Source organism: Diadema antillarum, unplaced genomic scaffold, assembly GCF_040938485.1.
Source record: "Diadema antillarum isolate AM-2024a unplaced genomic scaffold, OU_Dant_1.0 seq00000802_RagTag, whole genome shotgun sequence".
NCBI classification, from domain to species: Eukaryota; Metazoa; Echinodermata; class Echinoidea; order Diadematoida; family Diadematidae; genus Diadema; species Diadema antillarum.
In genome coordinates this window covers 674,707-698,482 of record NW_027271684.1, presented here as the reverse complement: position 1 = coordinate 698,482, position 23,776 = coordinate 674,707, and the positions used below count along the sequence as shown (strand labels likewise).

Sequence of the window (23,776 nt, the reverse complement as noted above, 5' to 3'; positions counted from 1 at the left end):
GGCACAGCGCAAAAGAGTAACCAAATCATTTTTACAAATAGTATATTTTCTCTTAAACTTTGTAGGGGGCTGGATTTATATCTAAAATAAAGTCTATTCTTTTGGTTTACTAATGTAAAAAGTGATCGAGATAACCAAGGAGATTTGGCTTTCTTTAGATAACTGGATTTACTTTTGCCAGATCGGCCAATATGGGAGTATAAATATACCCATAATCACAAAATGTACTGTTTCAAAAAAATTATCACATGCAATATTAACATCAATCATTTATAATATGTCTGACCAATCATGTGCATTCGGTATCTTCTTCACCAAATTCAGTCTGGCATCATGACTGGGCACTGATATAGATCTGAAAGAGAGGGATTCACACATCTGCCATATGAGGCTGCACAGTGCATGAACACAGGGAAGTGGTCTGACATTTATAAGTCAGTTACTCACTCCCAGCCAGTTACAGAATTGAGAAACATGGCAACTCTGTATCACTGCTAAAGTACTAATATGTTTAACAAAATGCATTGCAGGGAAATATGAAGTTATTCTAAGTCTAGACACGGGAGCAGTAGGGGTGGATCTAGCTTTTTGCGATAAGTGGGGGTGGGATGGGATTTGGGTCAGACAAGCAAAAACAAGATAAAAAAAAGGTCTTCACATTTTTTGGTGCCACTTCTCCGCCAAAATCGGCTGACAAGAGAAAAAAAAAAAAAACAATCCCAAAATCTCAAGGGGTTAAGGGGTTTAGACTCCCTTAAAGGGATATAGTACAGTATTGGTGGAGATGAGGGCTTTTAACTTTTTGCAAGATACCAGGAAAACATTAAATACTACAGAGCATAAAACCATTCTACATTTTAAGAGCAATTCAAAGTTTATTGATGAAAATCGGGTTTGGAATGACAGAAACATCCAAAAACAAAGTAAAACAAAGTGATCGTAAGTAATAAAAGGTGGGTCCCATCACACTTTATTAGAATCGCTCTGCTTTGGATATCTCGGCCATTTAAAAAAAAAATCATCAAACAAACGTTGAATTAATCATGGAATTACATGCTCTTTCATATTTCATAAGAGGTTTCTCATTATCGCACCAAAAATGTTAAAAATCTGAAATTAGGTCTCAACCCAAACTATACACTCCCTTTAAAAACTTTTCCTGTTTTTGTCGAGAATCAAAAAGCCTTCAGATTTTTTGCTGATGCTTCTAGCTCCACTGACAACCCCCCCCCCCCAAAAAAAAAGGAGGAAAAGTTCAAAAGCTTATCCTGTTTTTGTCGAGAATCAAAAAGCCTTCAGATTTTTTGCTGATGCTTCTAGCTCCACTGACAAGCAAAAAAAAAAAAAAAAAAAAAAGAGAGAGGAAAAGTTCAGAAGGGGGTAACCCCTAACTCTACCCCCTCCCCCTCCCCCCCCCCCTCCCCCATCCGTCACTAGTTTGCAGGCACAAACCCTTGTTGGTCGTAGAGGAGTCTGCGCCAAGACTACTACAAGTGGTTGTATATGCACCACTTCGGCACTGCCCCATAGGCCCTGTGTTGTAGCTTCTCCCAACCCTTTTTGGGAGAGGCTGCAGTGCAGTGGTACGTGTATTAGTCTTGGCACATGCAGACTCCTATTACGACCAACAAGGGTTTGTGCCTGCAAACTAATCCGTCACTGCGCTGGGTAGGTGCATTCCAGAGAGGTGTGTGCATTCCAATAATCTGAGCTAGGAGTGTGATAGCGATCACAGTTTGTATGATCGATAGTAAGTGCAGCGAAATCGGTTATCGACAACCCTCTGGCTGGCCGGCCTTCCCATCATCCATTATTCTTTCTTTCTTCCGCTGAAGCCAAGATGAAGTAAGCTTGCGACTTGAACTCGTATGAAAATCCATCCCGATCAGATGATCAACGTACATATTAGAAATCATGACATTAGAAAAAGAAAGATTCGATTCATAATAATATATCTATGTTATTTCTGCTCTGTTTCAGGACGGAGCTGTGCAATTTCAGTGGATACAAAATCCAACCCGGCCATGGCCGGCGATACGCTAGAATTGATGGAAAGGTACGTACCGTATGATATGTGAGGGAGCCATACAAACACACTCGCAGAGATGTAAGTGATGATAGCGCGCGTGTGAACGAGACTGTGAATGCGAATGGCATGCTATGTTTCGAGAGCAGGGACCTCAAAGTGTTCGCAGTATCCAACAATCTGATTAATGACGCAGTATTGCCGTAAAACCACCAGTTTTCGAACACCCAAACTTTACTGCAACATTTTTGTCCAACTAAAATCATGAAAATAGGAAGTGACAGTGTTCAATGTGTGACAATGGTGATCACCACTGCCACTACCTGGCACTGATCACTTCATATAAATTTTACACAGGCTCACCGCACAGCCAGCTCATAGCTACAGTAGATCTATACGGTAGCTGCCCAGTGCGCCCGGCCGGCCCTGCCCTATTGCTGTTGACACAAGTGTCCCGTCACTCGCGACCCTCGCATTGCCTCTGGTCCGGCTATGACAGTGTAAATTATGCTGCTCACACACACGCACTTGTCTTATGCCATCCAACCACTAGAGTAACTGCGGCAGTAAGCGGCTGTGCAGCCGTTCGCGGCAGGTACAACTACAACATACATGACCGCTAAACACAGCATTACACAGTTACATGCACACTACACATTAACTGCGACCAGCAGCCCCAACGTACAACGTACAGTGTTGGGGCTGCGCCGTTTTGGCATCGATATTTTAATGTTGTACCAAACGGGTGCCGTTCCGGCGCTGTATTTCCTTAACATTGGGTCCTATCTTATGAAGTAGGGTTGCGAGAAAAAAGTGCTAGAAATTGAAAAATTACATTCTGTGGCAAGATTTTTTTTGCTTATCACAAGCTCAAAGTGTGATGGTATCCTCAAAATACAAAAGAAAAACAAAATCTCCGTACGTGCTGATGCAGTGAATAAATGTTCAGCCCTTAGGCTGAATACAAGTGCTGATTCACCAAAATTTGGACACAAACGGGTGCCGCAACATCCCCGATGCAACTTTGGGGCTACAATGTATGGCACGCACTCATTTTTCTGCGGCCTTGTATGCGTTTTGACATTGAAGGCGCATAGCGTGTGTCCGAATTTTTGAGACGCTGACTGAATTTTGGGGAATTATCAAGGTGATAATATTTGGGGATTTTGTGAAATTTTATGATGTGTCTAACAAAATCAATATTGGGAAAAAGTAGTTTGAAATTATATAACATGCATTGATATGTAGATATAGTTTTGTGTATTATTTGAGTTGAACAAATATTGCAGAAGAGCTTAGGTGCCCGAAAATTGGTGGTTTTACTGAACATAGAGAGTAAAACCACCAGTTTTTGGACACTTAAGCTTTTCTGCAATACATGTATTTGTTCAACTCAAATCATACAAAATTATAAGGAGAATTTGTCTATAAAAATGTATGTTAAATAATTACTACTTTTTCTCAATGTAGATTTTGTTAAATACATCAGAATTTCACAAAATATTATCACCTTGATAATCCCCCAGAATCCATCCGGCCTCTTGAGAATTCAGACGCGTTCAATGTCAATGTGCGTACAAGGCTGCTGAAAAATGTGCCACACCATACCTTGTTGGCGCAAGGTTGCATCGGGTATGTTGCGGTGCCCGTTGATATCCAAATTTCTGGCGAGTTGGCACTTACATTCAAACCCTGTACATTTAGTCACTGCATCGGCTCGTACAGAGATTTTGTTTTTTTGTGTGTTTTTGAGGATACCATCACACTCTGAGCTTTTGATAAGCGAAAAATCTGGCAACAGAACAGTATATTTCTCAATTTTTAGCGCTTTCTCGCCGACCCTGATTCTTAACGCAATAGATAAAGTCTACTTAATTCGCTGGCGCTTGTGAAAAGTTGCGCCAATTCTGCATTTTTTATGGTGAAATTTGGAATCTTAGATGGATTTTTGGAGGTGACTAAGGCATTTTCCTGTTGTGAACAACAGTGCCAGTGTGTGAAACGATGTGATATGCGTGTGTTGTGGCAATAGAATTTGCTGGCTTTGATAAGTGTCCAGATTCTGGAGGCTGGCCGAAAACTGGGAGTTTTACTTGGAGTTCTACCTTCTAGACAACTTTATTTTCCTACATTTTTTTGAAACTATCCTCATTTCCATTGCCTTTATTCTATGAAGTAAATATAAAATCAATAGCACATTTACAATGGTTTGGGGGACCTACGATTCTTACGATGTATGATGCATCACAACTCCACAATCGATGGCGTCGTGGCCTTGGGACAAATTGAGACTTCGGCTCAGCATGCATGCTAGCTAGCTATAGATCTACATGTACCAGGCAGCGCAGCTACCAGGTACTCGTAGCTACCAGCGCCGTGAGCCTTTGTGCTCTGAGCACATCATCAGCACATGCACATTCTCTTACTAAGCACTGCATGCATGTAGGTACACAAGGAAAGCGGCTGTGTGCTGGCAAGGCTGTGCTTCGAGATAACTTACAATTATTATAACAGATGAACATTTGTGACAAGAACAAAAAAAAAAGAAGAAGAAAAGACGAAGAGAATGAATTGGAAACAATTTAAGAAAATTAAAGCTGTCTAGAAGTTAGTGCACTTGTCAATGTAAAGTCCTACCCTGCTATCCTGGACACAGGTGCATCATGTGTGCGTCATAATCCTATCAGTGTCAGTCAAAAAAAAAAGGCACAGAGGGTCTAGCTATGCCGACTGTCTGAAAACCTCTGGCCCACATAAATTTCTTATGCCTCCGCCAACGAAGTGGCCGGAGGCAATATGTTTTCGGGTCGTCCGTCCGTACGAATATCCGTCCCGTTTTGTTTTTGTCGATATCTCAAGAACCATGTGGTGGTTTTACATCAAACTTGGTATGAGGGTATATCCTGGGGGGGATAATACTTTGTTTGGATTTTAGGGTCACGGGGTCAAAGGTCACAGGTTATTTTGTGAAAAAAAAGGTTGAAATTTCATGTTTTTCGCCATATCTCGCAAGTGGTTCAAGGTATCTTCATGGAACTTAGTATATATGCTTGTACCGATGGGCAGTGATTATCTAGCGAAGTTGGGGGGTCATGGGTCAAAGGTCAGGGGGTCAAAGGTCAAGGTCAACTCCTCAAAATATCACAACTTTCTTTATACTTATGCAATGCCTGAAGGTGTTTTTTTTTTTGTTAACTTGATGTATGCATGTATTACCCAATATATATTCTGTGGGAAGTTTCTTGCCAAAAGGTCAAAGGTCAAAAGGTCGAAGGTCAAGTGAGAGTGCTAAATTGCACTTTCTCCATATCTCGAAAGTAACTCAAGGTATCATCATGAAACTTACATATTTATGCATGTTCTACCTAACAGTGATTCTCTTTGGAACTGTGAGGTCAAAGGTTAAAGGCCAGGTTTAGATAATGCTATTTTACCATTTGATACTGAAATTATGCTTTTTCTCAGTACCTTGAAAATTACTCAATGCATAAACTTATAAAAGGGTCAAAAGTCAAGTAAAAATCATCAGTTCCCCAAATACCTGCACTCTGACGTTTTAATCATTCATCCAATTGAACCTAGTTCTAGGAAAGTGAACATTCAGCACATTTGTGGCAAACCTGTCATTTTAATATTTTGCCAATTGTGTGAAACTGTCATCACACATTGTCAAGACCTTGTACTATAGACCTATTAGGAGAACCATGCATTATGGCGGAGGCATACCAGTCGCTGTAGCGATATTTCTATTTTTTAATAAACTGAGGAATATATTCAGGAATTGAGGTTTGATAAGAACAGTTGGATTTGTAATACATGTACCACCCATCTGATAATGCTTTTGTATTTTCTGACTCAAAACACAGCTTTTGATTAAATTGTTTTATTATCAAGTACATCAGAAGCTTTTGCAGCACAGAAGAATATGTCTATAGGGTTTGTGCTAATAAATTGATATATTATTAATTATATTATTATTCTGAAACATGTTGCTATGAGCATTTTGAATTGACATTCTTTTTATTTTCCAACCTAACTTTCAATCACCAGGTCTTCAACTTCATAAATGGCAAGAGCAAGGCCTCCTTCATGATGAAGCGCAACCCACGCCGCATCAACTGGACTGTGCTGTACCGCCGCAAGAACAAGAAGGGTTCCCAGGAGGAGGTGACCAAGAAGAGGACGAGGCGCACCACCAAGCACCAGCGTTCCATCGCCGGTGCCTCACTGGCTGAAATCCTAGCCAAGAGGAACCAGAAGCCAGAGGCAAGGAAGGCCCAGAGAGAGCAGGCCATCAAGTGAGTCAGCATTTTAACCTGTTTTGTCTTGTTCTTTCTTTGAATCCAATAAGACGTAATAGATTACAGTGCGCTCTTGTATAGCGAATACAGTTATAACGAAATTTCTGTTACAACGATTTAAGAATTCAGGTCCCCAATTTTCTATCTACATATATTTATACAAAATGTATATTTTATTTATGTGATTGCAATGAAATTTCGATATAACAAAAGAAAACTGCCAGTCCTGAGGACTTTCCATATCACGAGTCACCTACCTTATTAAAAAAGCATAGTAAAATGCAAACTCCTCAAAGTGCACACAAAACAAGGGAGACCTGATAAGCTTGTAATAGAATTTGTTGGTACAATAACACTGAATAAATGGTAGTGAGGCAAGTAAACTGTGGTCAAGGATGAATTTTGTCCTTGACATTGTACAATCTTGACCAAAAATGATTTTTTTTTTTTTTTTTTAATTAGATACCCCGAATATATTTTATCTCAATTAGTTTTTAGTGGTGTACAGTCCATATACAGATAATAGAGCGATCTGGAAAAGTTGCGGCCAGATAATGCAATGTATGCACCATGTTCCCGGCAGCCACGGCAATCACATTCAGGCCACTGTGGACAAAACAAGATGGATGTGAGATAACATGAAGGGAAGGGATGGGCAAATGTGACAGGCCGTGATTGCCATGGAGGCCATGTCAGATTGTTATACTATCAAAAAATTTGCCACTGTAGTCTGGTGTTCGTGACAAACGTAATAGGCCATAGTAAAACAGCATGAACAGAACAAAATATGACAGTTTGTAATACAACTTACAAGTGTAGGCTGTAACAAAACTTGGAGGTGGTCTGTAGTCAGACGCGACAGGAAGTATCGTGTAGCATAAACGTGTGTGCAAACGTAGCATAACTGAAGTTGGACTGTACTTTCCTTGATATAGTATACGGGTACTTGAAAGTTTTTTTTGTTTTTTTTTCTAAGTTGCTTGTATGTACAAGAGAGTCAATGTACCGGTACATTCTTTGACAATTTATTGTGTTATATAAAGTGTAACAAAAGTCTTTTTGTTCCTATCATACTGTAGGGCTGCAAAGGAAAAGACGAAAGCCAAGAAGGCAGCAAAGAAGGCCGCAGCTCCAGCAAAGGTAAATATACAACTGTACTTCACCAACTCCATCCGGTAGTTGTGTCAGAAGCAATGTTTTCTTCTCTTTATTCATTTATTTATTTATTTATTTATTTATTTATTTTTGCATTTATGTGTCTTATCATTCTTCATATTGTGATGCCATATAAAAATGCAATAAAGATATGAAGTGGCTTTGCTTACAAAGTGTGTTTCCTATATATACCATTATCATTGTGTATTCATAGATGGGGTCATTGTCAAAAGTCAAATTTTTATTCCACATAGTAATTCATGGAGCCTTTCTTTTTATTGTGCAGAAGCATTTAACTACTGCAAAGCAGCTTTGCAATGTAAAGAAAATAAAAAGCAAATTCAGCATACATGCTGCCCTATAATGATGTCATGAATTGTAATCTTATCCAGAGATGATGGCAGGCGGATTTAACCAAAACGTTGCAAAATTCTAAACTTTTGAATGAATTGTCCAATTTTCCTCAAACTTCATTCTTGTGCCCTGCTGATATTCCTCATTTAATTAATCCATTTGTGTATTTTGGGTAGATTCACCTGGTAGTAGTGATATTTCATGTCAAATGGTTCATCTCTTTTGCGAGTGGAAAGGAAATGAAACTGCCTTGAATGTGTAAAGCAAATGTGAAACAGGTATAAATGACTCCTAGATGTTGTTAGAATGTCTAATTGTTGTGAAACCAGGATACTGACTAAACTTTTAAAAGCATAATGTTGTTTTGCATATATGACTATCTGAACTGCTAGCACTAGTGTCATTGGATAGATTGATACATGGACCGGATTGTAATTTGTTAACATTTTCTTCTTCTTTTGTGTGTTCGTTTTTCCTCCACCATAGCCGACCCGTGGCAAGCAGCAGAAGGCCCAGCAGAAGGTGAAATCCTCAGCCCCACGTGTTGGTGGAAAGCGATAATTTGTGACAGGCCAGAGAGGATGGGAGACGTAAAAAATCATGTACAGATTGTTTGAGTGAATACACATTGACTCTTGCAATGCAACTCGCCATAGTTTCCTAGAAGCTTCTATTTGTGGTCATGTACACTGAGTTATGTGAGTGAGTGAAAGTGAGAGATACATACGGGCTTGTGTAAATTATGCAGGTAACTTTGTGCATGGTACAAAAACTTTGCCAAGTCAGTGCCCCAAAGGATATTAGATTTTTATTCATCCATCTCAATGGATATTGTATACATATACATTGTACATGTAAATGTTTGTGTGTGTGTGATTGATTGTGTGTTCGCATGTATCTGTGATTTTCTAGCAGTGTAGAGTGTTTGTGTAGCAGTGTGGTATGCCGAGTGTTAGAATTCACTGAAAAAGCTAGACGAGAAACCTAGAATTTCATATGTGCGTACAGTAGACTCCTGTTATAACAAAGTCCTTGGGACCGGCAGTTTTCTTCCGTTAAATCAAAATTTTGTGATAACCAAACAAATAAACAATAAAATACATAGAGTGGATAATGTGGCCTGAATTTATACTTCATTGTATTAAACCGAAATTTCGTTATAACCGTGTTCGTTATATAACGGGAGTGCACTGTACTATGAACCTTAGTGTCATCAAAATAGTAGGTCATGGTGATGTTTGACAGCAAACATACACACACATATTCACACACATGAACATTCTCACACACATGCAAAATAGTAGATTAAAGTGATCTTATGGTACATTTTATGTGACCTTGCATCACAAAACTAACAAAAAGTCGCACCCCTCAATTTCACGTGAGGACTCAAAAAGGGTGATATGTGTCAACCGAGTCAATTTTGAGTTTTCCGTATTTTCTGAAAGAGCTACATTTATCCTTGTACACTATTCGTAAGTTTGGGATCATAAAATGAATTGGAAAGTGTGTTTCAGCAGTTTTTCTACAACCCTTTTTGGTAGAGTAATGTGATCAGGTGTGTATGTTTTTGAGGCCCCTTTTCATTTCTTAAAAAAGAAATAAGTTTGCACACTCTTCACAGTCTCACTTTCAACTCTAATAACCTTCAAGCAGGCGTGCCGGAAGCAGTTTTGGATTGGGAGGGGGGGGGGGGCAAATATTGGAGGGGGCTCACGATAGACCATACATATGTTACACAATATACACATACACACATACACACACACACACACACACACACACACACACACACACACACTATATGGCGTACCGTGGGTCGAGACATGGGGGGGGGGGGCACCTTGTGGAGGAGTAATTTTGAGGGGTGTATGCTTGTGCCTGCGCTGTCAGTCTGCAAACTTAATGAGACTACAATACATTACGGAATGTGATACATTCAACAACGCAGTCATTGAGCAACATTGTAAGTTTTCCTTACACGGATTATGGAATGACTGTGTGAAACGACAAGAACTGTCAGCAACATCAGGAGAATTGCATAACAATAAAATGCGAGCGAGCTTGAAAATTTTGACATTTAACAGTCCCAAAACTGCCGTTTGTAGCTATATCTTTCGCGTTGGAAATTAAGGGGGCGCACCGGGCGCAACTGCTGGCAGTTACTGGCAGCAACATTAGAAGAATGGCATAACGATTCAATGCGAGCGAGCGAAGCGAGCGATCTTGAAAATTGTGACATTCTACAGTCCAAAAACTGCTGTTTTGTAGCTTGTTTTTCGCTTTGGAAATTAAGGGGGAGGCGCACCGGGCTCAACTGCTGGCAATTACTGGCAGCAACGTTATAGAGAATGGCATAACGATTAAATGCGAGCGAGCAAAGCGAGCGAGCTTGAAAATTTTGACATTTTACAGTCCCAAAACTGCTGTTTGTAGCTTTTTTTTTTTTTTTTTTTTGCTTTGGGGGGGGGGGGGGCGGGGCGGGGGCGGCCCAGGCGCAACTGCTGGCAATTACTGGCAGTAACATTCTCTTTTACAATGGCATAACGATTAAATGCGAGCGAGCTTGAAACTTTTGACATTTTACAGTATAAAAACTGCCGTTTTGTACCTATACTTTTTTTCGCATTGGAAATTAAAGGGGGGGGGGGGACGCACCGGGCGCAACTGCTAGCAATTACTGGCAGCAACATCAGGAGAATGACATAGCGATTGAATGTGAGCGAGCGGAGCGAGCGAGCTTGAAAATTTTGACATTTTACAGTCCCAAAACCGCCGTTTGTAGTTATATTTTTTCGCTTTGGAAATTAAGAAGGGGGGAGGGGCGGTGCGGGCGGGGGTTAAAACTTTTTTTTCCGGGAGCACTACCTACGTCAGGTGTCACGTTAGTAACAACTATAATAGCGGTGGAAGAGGGACGTATGGAAGATTTTTTTCCCCCCGGGGGGCACATGTATAAAAATTACAAAACGAAGAAGAATTTTTAAAAAGTTGCTTCAAAAGGAGGGTTGGCATGGGCCAGTTGTGCCCGCCTCTAAATCCGCCAATGCTTAAAGCTAACATTTTGATATTTACACGATTTTCCATAGCCAAAGGCCTCTAAAAACTGCAACGGTTACCGTTGAATGCGGTTGAGATAATCTGCTCACACGCAACGAAAAATGAATATCTAAACATTTATGAGAGTTAGAATTACTAGTCTTAGCTAATAAATTTCCCTATTTATATTATATACATATATATATATATATATACATATACATATTATTTTATTTATTTTTATTTATTCATTTATTTTTATTTATTTATTATTATTTTTATTTATTTATTTATTTTTTTTTGGGGGGGGGGGGCAAAAATGCGTTTTGCCCCCCCCCCCCCCCCCCACTTTCGGCGCCTATGCCTTCAAGAGGTCAATGCTATTGCTTTGAAAGTTGGCATTAATCATGGACTAAATCTGTTGATAGAGCATACTTAATTTCAGCTTAATCTGATAATCCCTTCATTGTTGCTACGGTGGTTTACATCCTTTTTATGCCTCCGCCACGAAGTGGTGCCGGAGGCATTATTTTGTGTGTGTTTTTTGTGTTTTTTTTTTTCGCATTCATCTCACTGCTAGCACAGCTTGATAAAGATTAAGTGCTAATAGACCCTGTACTTCAGGGCCTCTGTTCTCAGTTTACGCTTTTCGAGAGTACAGTATGTGCTTTCTTTGCAACATTTAGATTTACCATTTTGAATTGAGTTTACCATTTTAAAGCTTATGAGTACTCTTTCAGAATCTGCCCTTAACTAAAATTCTATGTCTGGCAACTTTTTGATGGTTTTGTGGTGCGGGGTCACTTACGATGAGGGTGCAAGTACATATATCATACTAGTAAGAAAATGTGAGGGATGACTGTTTTGGGGTCAATCATGTGCAGTAACTTAAAAATCCCTTACATGCATATGTGGAATGAGAATGTCAAAATCCTTTGTATGTGAGTACGAGTAACATATCCTGAGGTTAAAGGGAAATGAAGTCTTGTGGATTGAGGGAATTCAGCAATACTGGCCAATGTACATTGTATTACATTTAGTAGAACACACCTGCAAAGTTTGAGAAAAATCGGGCAATCCATTCAAAAGTTATCAATCTTCACAGTTCCGGTGCTGCCATCACTGGATGAGAAGACTACAGCTGTTCATGACGTCATGCTTGTACAACGATAACTTATTATAAAGAAAATATAAACAAAATTCACCATATTTTCATATTTCTAGCAAAATGAGAGAGCCCTTGAATTGAATAATTGGTACTTCTTTCTGAGAACAAAGACAATCCTATTATCCTCAGCATATATCATTTCCTAGTTGAGGGAACGTGTACTTTTCATTTGATTTTTTTAAAAATGAAGGAATTCTCTTTATAATTTCGTTATACTGTTGTACATACATGACATCATGGACTGTAGTAGTCTTCTTATCCAGCGATGGCCGCATCAAAACTAAAAATTGATAACTTTTGAAGGGATTGTCTGATTCTTCTCAAACTCTGCTGATGCGTTCTATGTACAATGTATTAATAATCAGTTGCTGCATTCACCCAATCCACGTGTATATTTGGGTTTCATTCCCCTGTTATACAACTGTATTCAACAGGTCTAGTATCCAATGATATTGAATTGATTTTATACAATTTCACCATTCATGTGCGTACACACACGTTTCATTACCTGTGCACACACCACCAGACACAACCAGCAAGTATCGCTCTATGCTTTATAATTAACATCATTTCAGTGTTTTCACTCACTTTAACGTGAAAGAAGTTCACTGTGCACCAATTACAAGATTACATTGAATAAGCAGACCATTAATGCCACACATAGCACAGAGAAAGTTTCGACGAGGCAATATTCCAAAGCTTTTATTCTGACATCAATTGCACAAAGGTGTGACAAAAAAAAAAGTGATTCGTAACAATCGGCAATACATACATTGTATTTTTATAATGTTCAAGCGGTGTTGTATTTTAGACGCACATCATGAGTTACCATCACCTACGTTGTACTGGAATTACATGACAGTGCAGAAAATACTTTCCGTAAATTGCGAAGTACTGTAATTTATGAAATGACATAGCCATTGAAGTCATCTGCTTTTTTTGGGGGGGGGGGCGTGGGAGGTTATTTTAGTAATGTATGTGACGTATGGAAAAAATTCTAATCGATAACATAACGCTGGTGTGGTAATAAACGTCATAACACAGCATACAGTTTGTGGTTAACAATTTGCGGTCGACTACGCCCCCCCCCCCCAAAAAAAAGGGTTTTACATCAGTCTTCATTCAAATAAATATCTGCACCCTTCCTACTATGATTAACATTGCATGAAAGGTGCAGACATTTATGTGAATTCACTGAAACATATGAATACATTTAGTGAAAAAGTTGATTGAAACGGATATAAAGTATAATTCCGTGAAACTGTTGAAACTGAAATTGAACAGCCTTAGGCCCTTGTTATATGGCGCTATAATTATTATATCGTGTTATATGAGTCTGTCACTCACTTTTTTGTTTGTTTGACTGTAATTCTATATGAAGGAAACGTGAACACGGAATGGAGTTTCGCTGTAATAAAGCTGACGGATAGAATCATCACTGAAGCTTATACCAATTTCCTCTTGGTGCTGGGATGACGAATAACCACTGCAGCGTAAGCTTTCGTAAATGTCAGGCTCGTCCCAACTGACGATGATGAATTGTATATGATTTCAGGAGCAGGTGATTCAAGATGATCATTAACAGTACACTTTGATATGACTTACGATTGTTCAAAAAAATAACAATAACCACTGAAGCGCCTGCAGCTATAAATGACACTGCTTTGTTTTGTTTTTGATGTTTCTGGGCGCTGATACATCGAAGGCAGGTGATACGAGAGCGTATTAAAAAAAATATCAGCTGTATCATAAGATTATATTCTTATTATGTTGATCATTTATTCAGCCAAACTACATATGGGTAACCATTCACTTATGGCACTGTGTAGAACATCTCAGTCCTATAGTAGACTGTTATGAACACAATTAATATGAGTAATGAATATGTTAGTAAAGGGAGGACAAAAGAAGGAATTATCCGTTTGTTGCGCCTTTTTCTTCTTTTGCATAGAGCTGTAACAGAGTGAATACAAATACACTGTATCTCGAGCTCGTGGTATTCACCAGACTTTATGATGTGCATCATTACGTGCATTACATAATGTTGGGAATTTGGGGCACTTGAGAGCAATCTGTAGTTCTGTAAGCCGAACTGAGCGGGACACCTATACCACTTTCCAAATACTTTCGAGTATATAGCCATAACATCGGTTCTACTCCTGTTTTACACAAATACGACTACAAACCATGTACATGTATACATCTAGCCAACTGTGTAATTTGATGATGACTGGTCCTTCAGTAAAAAGCGCACGCTCGCCATGAGATTGGCTCCGTGCTACAAAAGCATCCTGTTACTTATCGGAGGAGGAGGTTGAGGAGAAGGAGGGGGGGGGGGGGAAAGAAGAAGAATAGGATTTGATTCATTCTTACTACTAAGACTACTGTAGTATTCGCAAATCACTGGAACAGAATAAGCTGCACTTAAGACAATATAACCCCGACGTCAATAAATTTAGAGCAAGGACGGAAGACTAAACATTGAAATTGACGTAACAATGAAGCCGCACCTTTTGCGTCGTCTTAGCAATCATTTTCATTGTTACCGGAAATACAGATGTCTAAGAGTTAGCAATGAAGGTGCAACCTTACCATACTCTTCTTCCTTCATGGTATAATCTGAAAGACTCTCACCGATGCAGAAAGATAACAATGCACATATCATCAAGCAGACCAAACGACAATCGTAACAACATGTGTTCAACGCATAATCCTTAGAAAATAGTCGTTGCTGGTTGACGAAAACGCCTGTGGCTATAGTGTCATGTATAGCGATCTAGCTGTTTCGGCCATCTCACCCGCTTTTGATGTTTAAATATACATCTATCTCACACGTCACGTCTGTAACTTTCTTCATGGTTACGCCCATCAAGACAACAATACATTCAACTGAGATGCCAAAACTGGTACAGAATAGATGAATCAAGTTAGAACATAATTATTTTTTTTTCCGGCTTAGACAAAATTGAATGCCAACGAGCACATGTTTTTATGTGCGTTGAAAGGATATAAATCCCTTAAAAAGTTTTCATGCAGGTGAATAAGTCTGACATAGGTTTGTATCAACTACGACGTCATCTTCCACTTCGGCAGATTTTCCAAACACTGCGCCTGTACAACCGCCGATATTGTAATATTATAAGAACGGTTCTTTTCAACGCGATGTCGTAGGGTTTGTTTTTCGTTTGTATTATGAGGTTCAAGATTTTGCCAGGAACAATGCTCCATTTCGTTTCTGCGTGAGTATTCTCAGGCAAAATCACTGCTGAAATGTGAAAAGCCGCAATGTTCTGCATCTCTGCACTGCACTTTCTTTACCTCCACGGAGTCCGGTCTGTCCTTGCGGTGTTAACGCCCTCATGAACACGTGAGTGATACACATTTATACCTCGATGGTCATGACAGTTTTTCTTTTCCACATTACAAGGCATGCCGGCCTCATGTGTATACCTGGTATTTCCCTTTCCCATCCGCGACTTATAATCCAAAAGTACAACGTAAAGAATCTCATGAAATGCCACAGCGCATAACTTCGTTACGTCGATGCTCCCTCCGGCGTCTATCAGAATTCTATTCATCAATTCTGGCTCAAAAGATTGACTCCCTGTACAGCGTATACCGTCTCGATAACGAGAGTAACACGTAACATTTTACAGTCATTACTCTTCACACAGTGGGAGAGGCGCTATGCACGCTCTTACTACGTCTCTCGATTTTGCTGTGCGGGGGTAATCACCAAGACCGTGACCGACATGGAGATCGTGAAGCAGGCGTAGATGAAGAAGAGTAGGCGATCGATGACGGTGGCGAACAGGGCCCATTCCCGCTGGATCCGATGTCGCCGGTCCGTCTTGCGCCGCATCGTCTTCAAGTGCTTGAGGATGTTGTCGACGCCCTGCTCGAGGTTCGATAGTCGTATATCGCCAGTCTCCGACAGATGCTCCTCAAAGCCCGCCCAGTCATCGTGGTCGTCGCCGTCGCCGCCGCAGCCTCCGAAGGCGTGGATTTTGGTGTTCTTTTGTAGCCTTCCGCTGCTACCCGTCAAGTCATTTGCCACCAGGGGCGTGTAGGAGACCCCGTACCTGCGTAGCGAGCAAAATACCAACACAGATCAGAAATCAGTCTATGGAAAATATTATAACATAACAAAACAAAACAAAACAAAAAACGTCGTCTGCTGATTTCTACGCCTGTTGCCCTTGCTATTCGAGCGTATCGAGGAATGGGAAGGGTATTATCATGCAATGGCGTCTCTACTGACATAATTTTCCACGTTAACAGTATTATCCATCTCTTTGTTCCGTCTTCCGAAAAACCAGGGTAGTCCCATTCAGAGCCACAAAGGAATGCTTTACAAGGGAGGGATCAGCCCTGCGTAGGCGAGCTGTTTCTCGTACCTCGCTGCAAACCATCTCTGCTTCTTGATCATGGCAAGGCGATCAGGGTCAATGGCTCGTCGCTTTCTCTCCGACGTCATCTCCTTCCAGTACTTGACGACAAAACCCATGCAGAGGACGCGGGCCGTGTAGTTGAGCACCAGCTTCCGCAACCATTCGGGCACCTCTCTCTTGCCGCTCTCGCCGCGGTGGAAGATATTGAGAACGGCCACGTTCATCGCCGTTGAGACCGCGATGAGTACCATGATGATGATGTAATACTCGGCTGAAAAATAAACAAATAAACAAACAAACAAATAAACAAAAGAGAATAAGCAAATCCAGTTGATTCGTAGCTGATAAGAGGAATCATATGCGCCATTTGCGTAATCTAGCCCATGGGAATCTAGCCGAATGACCATGCTTTCACGTACTGGCATGTGTTTTATTACAATGAGACATAACATATTGTGGAAAATGAAAAGCTGTTTAGGGCTGTCGTGTGCTTCATCTATTCTGTTGACGGTGCCCTTTTGATTTTGTTTCGAGTACATTATGTTTTCAGCCATCTACTTGATAAATCACATTGACAACAGATGCGATGAGAAGTGAAGTTCTGTTACCAGAGTGTTGAAACTTTATATGATTGTGTACAAATCACGGATGGAAAATAAGCGATATGTTATTATTCTGTAAACGCAATATACAAGACAAGGTTTAAAATGTGCATCAAATTTTACATCTGCAGCCAATTTAAGGACCGCCCTGTTAGATATGTTTGAATCAGTCCAATGAAAATCATAATGCATCAGATATGACTTGATTCGAGGTCGGTGACACTGGCGATCATGCACCACATCGCACATCTGCAGTATATCTTACTGTATCTTTCCTGTTAATTTATCTATTCCTCTGCATGTTACAATAATATTGTGGGTGAATGTGATTTTTTTTATACAGGTAAGTCACACCAAACACACTCGCGTACACACATACCTGCACATGTACACACATACAAACTAATGAATAATTAGGAATGTACGCGTTTCACTTAGTATTGTGCTCTCTTGTTGTCATGATTCAAATTTTAACATTCAAGTTTGAATAAACGAGAAAAGACAAGAACAGTTATGTAGATAACTACAGTGGAATCCCATTATAACGTTCCAGGTGATTTTCCTCGTTATATCCGGACACTCGTTGCATCCGATCTCGTTATAATGGGATTCCCCTGTATAACCATAATGATGACAACGATGGGGAGGAGGACAACGGAACACTAAAACCGAAGCGAACTCGCTTACTGATGAGCGGCATGCTGTCGGACGTGCGGGGAATCGTCTCGGCCACCAAAAGCAGGAAGACGGTCATCGAGAGCGTGAGCGTGACGCTGAGACTGGCCTTGATGACGCCGACGTTGTAGGGCATGAGGAAGCCGACCATGGAGAGACCAGACAGGAGCACGATGGGCATGACGAGCTTGACGAGGTAGTACAGGGGTTTCCGCCGCAGACCGAGGTAGAGCGTGACGTCGACGTAGCGGTCGGGACAACAGATGTACTCCAGGACGTTTCGAACGAAATATGCGTATCTGTGAAGTGGGTGAAGTAAAAAATCAGGGTACAACAACATATTCCGTGAAAACAGCCCAAACGACACTAGATGCAGGCCATGACTACACCATCGGCTGAATAGTTCTGATTTGCTCATTACTTCCGAAGTTGTGCATGTATACTCATATCTACTAATGCATCTCCGACAAAACTATTAGTATTACGAGAAAAAAAAATATTTTCGCATGCACAGACACCATTACCTCTTCAGACAGATTGAAACCAACGACAGTATAGGCCTTACAGAGGCTTTTTGTTTGTTTTTGTGTTTGTTTCTTTGTTTTGCTGTTAGAGCTAGGCCTACTTGACAGCTTAAACCTTTAAACATCACGATTGCTTTTGTAAAAAACAAACAAACAAACATGATATCTTACCATAAAACCCCTAATGAGACAATAGTAAAGCTCACAAGAAAGTGTTAGCTTACAAAGTTTTCATTTCCCTTACGTGAGGTCCCACTGTTCATTGGGCAGGAAGTCGGAGAAGTCCGGGGTCTGCGTCGAGTTCAGCAGGTCCACGAACTCTTGGGTGTAGGTCCAGGAGCCGAACTTGAGGGTGCACTCCTGCATGTCGAAGGGGAAGTACCGGATGCGAATCTTGCAGGTGCTCTGCTGGACGAAGGGTTTCGACACGAGTCGGATAAAACCGTCGTGTTGGAGGATGACGTTGGAAGAACTGGAATTGCCGTAGGCATAGTCTTTGGGGTCGCCACTGCGTAGTAATTAATGATGCACAATGATGATTGTTTTTTTTTAATAGCTGATGGAAAGTGTTCAGATATAATAGATTCATACAAATTCTACAACGATGCGGTGCCATTCCAAGCAATAAGAATGATTAAAAACCATAAGGTGTGATCGCCTACAGAGTACTAGTTTCTCCATTTTTTTTTTTCATTTTCGTACCATTTCTTCCTCAAACATGAGAATTAACTTTAACAACAGAGATCGCACATTATTAGGTATGCACTGTCTGTAGCTAATATATGTCATTCATTACTCACATCCCTTGAGAATTAGAATGAGGCTAATGTAGTTCATTTTATGTCTATGGTGTTAGTGCCCTTCTGGTACTGAATCGCATAACGTGTGCGACTCTCCTGATTGGTGTGGTGAGAGGTATGTACACTGGTAAGTGTGCCGTATTTTATGGTTCAGATCCCTTTCATTCACTGAACACTTATACCGACGGATGAAATGTGTTTTATTATCATGTACTTTATATTTTAGCAACTACAGTGTACAGTGAATTTCACGAGAAGCGCATTAATAAATAATGACATCAGCACAATAAGAAATAATGAACGTATACAACAGTGAGTATAGTTCATAGGACATTGTAGGAAGTACTGTCAGTTGTCAAAAACAATACATCATTACCACCAGTATTGTTTGTTTGTCAAATCAGTGTGGGGCATCGGTCATATTCAGTGATAGTTTTAGTTGTACTTGTATTTGAATTCAGTGCATATTTTTGCGTAATAATGTATTATTCGATAGTGTTTATAGCTGTTTTATACATTGATGTAGCTGATTCTGGGTGCATGCACTGGTCGGGGGAAGGCCTCGAGCCTCGGTGATTAAGTTTGCCTTTTCCTCCCCTGGCAACGAGCGGCATGCACCCAGAATCACCGCAATCTTTATATCATGTAATATGATTTTCTGTTTCTATTCTATGTCCGCTTGTATTTTATGTTGAATTGCCAAATAAATAATAATGATAATAATAGTAATGATGATGATGATAATAATGATAATAATAATAATAATAGTAATAATAGTATAATAATAATAATAATAATAATAATAATAACAAGAAGAAGAAGAAGAACACGTTATAATAGTTTAAAAAACAGGGAAAACAAACAATGGGCATTGTCGACGGAATTAAGAATCTTTGTAATGAAAATCTTGAACATGATATTCTTGATGATTATAATGATAATTGATAAACAATATGAATTATGATATCCACATAACCATTACCCTTGTCTTGACTATAACGAGAAAATATTTGCAATAACAACAAGATAACAGCAAAGCAGAATGACCCTGCCTTACTGAGTAAACCCATTATACCCTGTCTTTCTCCATAAAACCCAAATCACAATAGTGACACTTGCATATAGATACATCTACTTCCATTATGCAGTCATATGCAGACATGGTATATGCACCAAGGAAAGGAGGGATTATTTTCACCAAGTCCGCATGTCTACAACGTTTGACTTATCGATGAAATGGCTCCCCTTTTGGGCGCATACCATAAAATGAAGGCAGGAAATACCCTTCAGTAGAAATTGATGGAAAAACACCATTATTTCGAGGGGGATAACAGGAAGTGCCGTGCCCCTCGAGCACAGCGGATTCCTCGGATGTCAGTTGCGGTGGCGGGAAAAAGTGTGAAAGTTCAGGCCGGAGAAGAAGAAGAAGAGGAAGAAGATTTGCGCGCCAAGAGCTTGACAGATGCGAGTGCCAGTCGTAAACGTCTCTCCCTCCCCAAACAGAATCTGTCAGGACTTTCTGCTTAATTGCGTTCATAGTAAGGATTAAACAACGTAGAGGTAAAGCAAAAGGCAAAAGGCAAAAAAAAAAAAAAAGAATGCGGCGCTGTTGCCATGATGCAAAGAGAGGAAAAAAAGAGAGAGAGAGAGAGAGGAGGAGTTGTCTATTTTTGGAGAGAGTTTACGAGGATGCTCGTGCGAATGGGAAGGAAACGAAATCGCGCTGCTCGCTGGTGGTGATTCCCGCAATCATATTATAATTCAATGTGACGTGCTTCTCAGGTCAAACAACACTCTAGCTCTACGCATATTTTTACAATCAAAACCTGTAGTTATACCATGCATGCTGAACATGTTGAAAGCTCTCTTTTCATTGCAACGCGTGACATTAGTATTTACAGTGATTTTGAACTGTCTTTGTACAGATACGTCGTACGATGATTTAGCATCCATACAGATGGTTAATACTATTGAAGCACGGGAATGATTAAAAGATGCAAATAAACGCTGCATGATTATTTTATGTCTCACGCTAGCATATCTAAATTTGTCGACTGAGGAAGAGAAATCAATAAACAAGGGTCGTAGAGAGTCATTCTCTTTTTCTTCCTTTCAGACCTCCATTTTTTAATCATATACCATAATCTTACGGCTTCGGATTGGAAGCTTGCAAACAACTTACGTATTATACAGAGTTGTATCGGGTCGCCAAACTTGATTTGCGGGAAAGCGAAGCTCTTTTGTTCCACCGTAGGCAGTAGGATCCCATTTCAGTAACTCATCGGTCCAGCTCTGAATGGAGGAAAATAAGGTGGAAAAAGGTGGCGGGGTGTGTAGTGTGTTTGGGGGGGGGGGGGTGTAGAAGCAATCAAGCCCTTGTCTATTTCTCATATAAAGAAGTGTAAGGATTGTGAATGATAGCAGATCTCATGAGAATCTATATTCCGAGCACTGTTCAGAAGAAAACCCATTGATCGTAAGTCGAAAGCAACTGAATTCAATGCTAACTATAGACATGACATACACTGTACATTCATTAGCTCTCAATAAGTGCAATCTATAGTTGACATACTTGATTGAGGCCAACTTGCTACAACATGTTGATAAGAACATTTCGTACTTCAATCAAAAGTTACCAATCTTATATTCTTGTCACTGCGTTTTATAACAAATGTGCAGCTCTAGAGGTTCAATATCCTCTGAGGTGAATGACCCCTGATGAAGTCAAGAGTATACCACATAATGTGCCAGCGATGTGCTAGATATCCGATATGAGCGAAAATCTCACATGATCAGATGAAAGTGCAAATGAGCAAACATCGTGATTAGCGCCCAAATGTTTTCCGCATCGGCAAACATAATATGCACTCATGAACGCAATTGAGGTTATTGCCGGCCGATTGCCGCTAAAAACAGGCTTCAGGTTTTTCTGGACTCTCTGCTTTAGCAATAATGGTTTTCACGTCAACATCGGTAAAGTGAAAGAAGTACCTGATTGAGCTGTATGTTCAACTTCAATATTTGATTCCTTTCGTCCTGCATAGAAAAAAAAGAGAACAAGAAGCACATACAAACACATGTTATTTGTGTATGAATCGATAGCACAAACGTTATCAATACCATGTCTGGTGTTGAGTGAGAATTATACTTGTTATGTTGACACTGTGAGTTGCCATCATCACCATTAGGGCCCGCCTGCAAATTAGCTATCTGTTAAGCTAGTCCAATGGATCTAAGCATTTTTCTTTTGTTTTGAATAAATTGGAATAGCCACACAGCAGCAGTGTTGTTATACAAATGATCATGATCATGCCGGTGACACTGACAATGATAATAATTATGACACTAGTGGTGATGATTATGATAACAGAAACAATGATAATATTCGAGTAGTCACAATACACCTACAATGCCATCTATATTCGAGACTAAAATAAAGAAATCAAATGAGTAAACACCAAAACATGAAAATTCCTGACTATGCAGAATACGCGATCCCACCCCAAACTGATGTTGATAGCTCTACCTTCCTAGAGTTTCAGGGGCATCAGCCTTGTCGAACAAGAGTTGACCTACACGACCACCATGATTGGACTGGATATATACCTCATGAGAGCAAACGAATTTCTCCTTCATTCAGGGAAACGTGATTACGGTTTGTAGGTTATTCCAAAAGTTCCTTATTTCGACGGTTCGTTATTCCGAACCTTCAGAATGACGAGCTTTATTTCATTTCCTTAAATCAACGAACCTTCGGAATAACGAATACTATTCCATTTTTGGATTAACAGACCTTCTATACAGGTATAGGGAATTTTTGTGTTTCGGAATAAGAAACATTCGGAGTAACGAATGTTCTTTCATTTTGGGATTAACAAACCTTAGGAATAACAAACCCTATTCCATTTTCGGATTAACGAACCTTCTAGGTACATGATTAGGGAATTTGTGCGTTTCGGAGGTTCTAGGGCAATTACCCCTGGACAATTACCCCAGTCCCTTCCCCTGACCCTAACCCTAGCTACTCCTAATCCTGAACCTAATCCTAACCCTAACCCAAACTCTAACCCTTAACCTAACCCTAACCCTCATCTTTACTCTAGCCTTATCACTAACCAGTATTTAGCCGGGGATAATTTTCCTCGGGGGGTAACAATTGCTCTGATATCACGGTTCGGAGTAACGAATCTTATTTCATTTTTGGATTACAGAACCTTCGGAACGACGAATATCACCCGCGAAACATCATGAAAGTATATAGAAAGACGAAGTTACATCTGTCAAAGCTATAAAGAAAAGCTGTCAAAGTAATCAATTTCCAATTTCCAAAATTGATGATTTGGAAATTGAAATCAGCATGACGTGGCCCTTGGAAGACCACACCGTACCAGTGGTCAACGGAGCTCTAGGACTTTTGAAGAAATGGAGGGAAAAGTTCATTGATCGAATACAAGGCAACAGAACTCCTGTATGGTCCAGAATATTACCATCTCACGAGCAATTGACAATCCTTCGCTGGATCCTGTCAATTAAAGGGTGTCTACTTGATCGGATGTGGGGAGCGAGCCATGGCAATGCGCAATAATAGTGCTCGGCTTCCCTTTTTAGAGTTCCTTGTGAGTTTTGTGCATGCGGAACTTGCAGTATGTGTGAGATCCTCACCTCTGGAGAACGGGGCAATAAGCACAAGGATAGCAGATCCGAAGAGAAACCGTGATGATAAGGACATTGAATGGCGTCA

At 40.2% G+C, this 23,776-nt stretch overlaps 1 protein-coding gene across 1 annotated transcript; it reads left to right on the top strand.

The window, feature by feature from the left end:
* Nucleotides 1–1,825: 1,825 nt before the first annotated feature.
* Nucleotides 1,826–8,482, top strand: LOC139739513 (large ribosomal subunit protein eL24-like). Its single transcript, XM_071650118.1, has 5 exons — nucleotides 1,826–1,845; nucleotides 1,981–2,056; nucleotides 6,077–6,324; nucleotides 7,407–7,467; nucleotides 8,323–8,482. The coding sequence occupies exons 1-5, from the start codon at nucleotides 1,841–1,843 to the stop codon at nucleotides 8,395–8,397; spliced, it is 465 nt and encodes a 154-aa protein (XP_071506219.1). The 5' UTR covers nucleotides 1,826–1,840; the 3' UTR covers nucleotides 8,398–8,482.
* The last annotated feature ends 15,294 nt before the right edge of the window (nucleotides 8,483–23,776 follow it).

Bases quoted from the DNA above. Each gene is read 5' to 3' on its own strand.
- LOC139739513 (XM_071650118.1), top strand. The intron at 6,325-7,406 runs GTGAGTCAGCAT...ATCATACTGTAG, and splicing joins CAGAGAGAGCAGGCCATCAA to GGCTGCAAAGGAAAAGACGA. The intron at 7,468-8,322 runs GTAAATATACAA...CCTCCACCATAG, and splicing joins AGGCCGCAGCTCCAGCAAAG to CCGACCCGTGGCAAGCAGCA.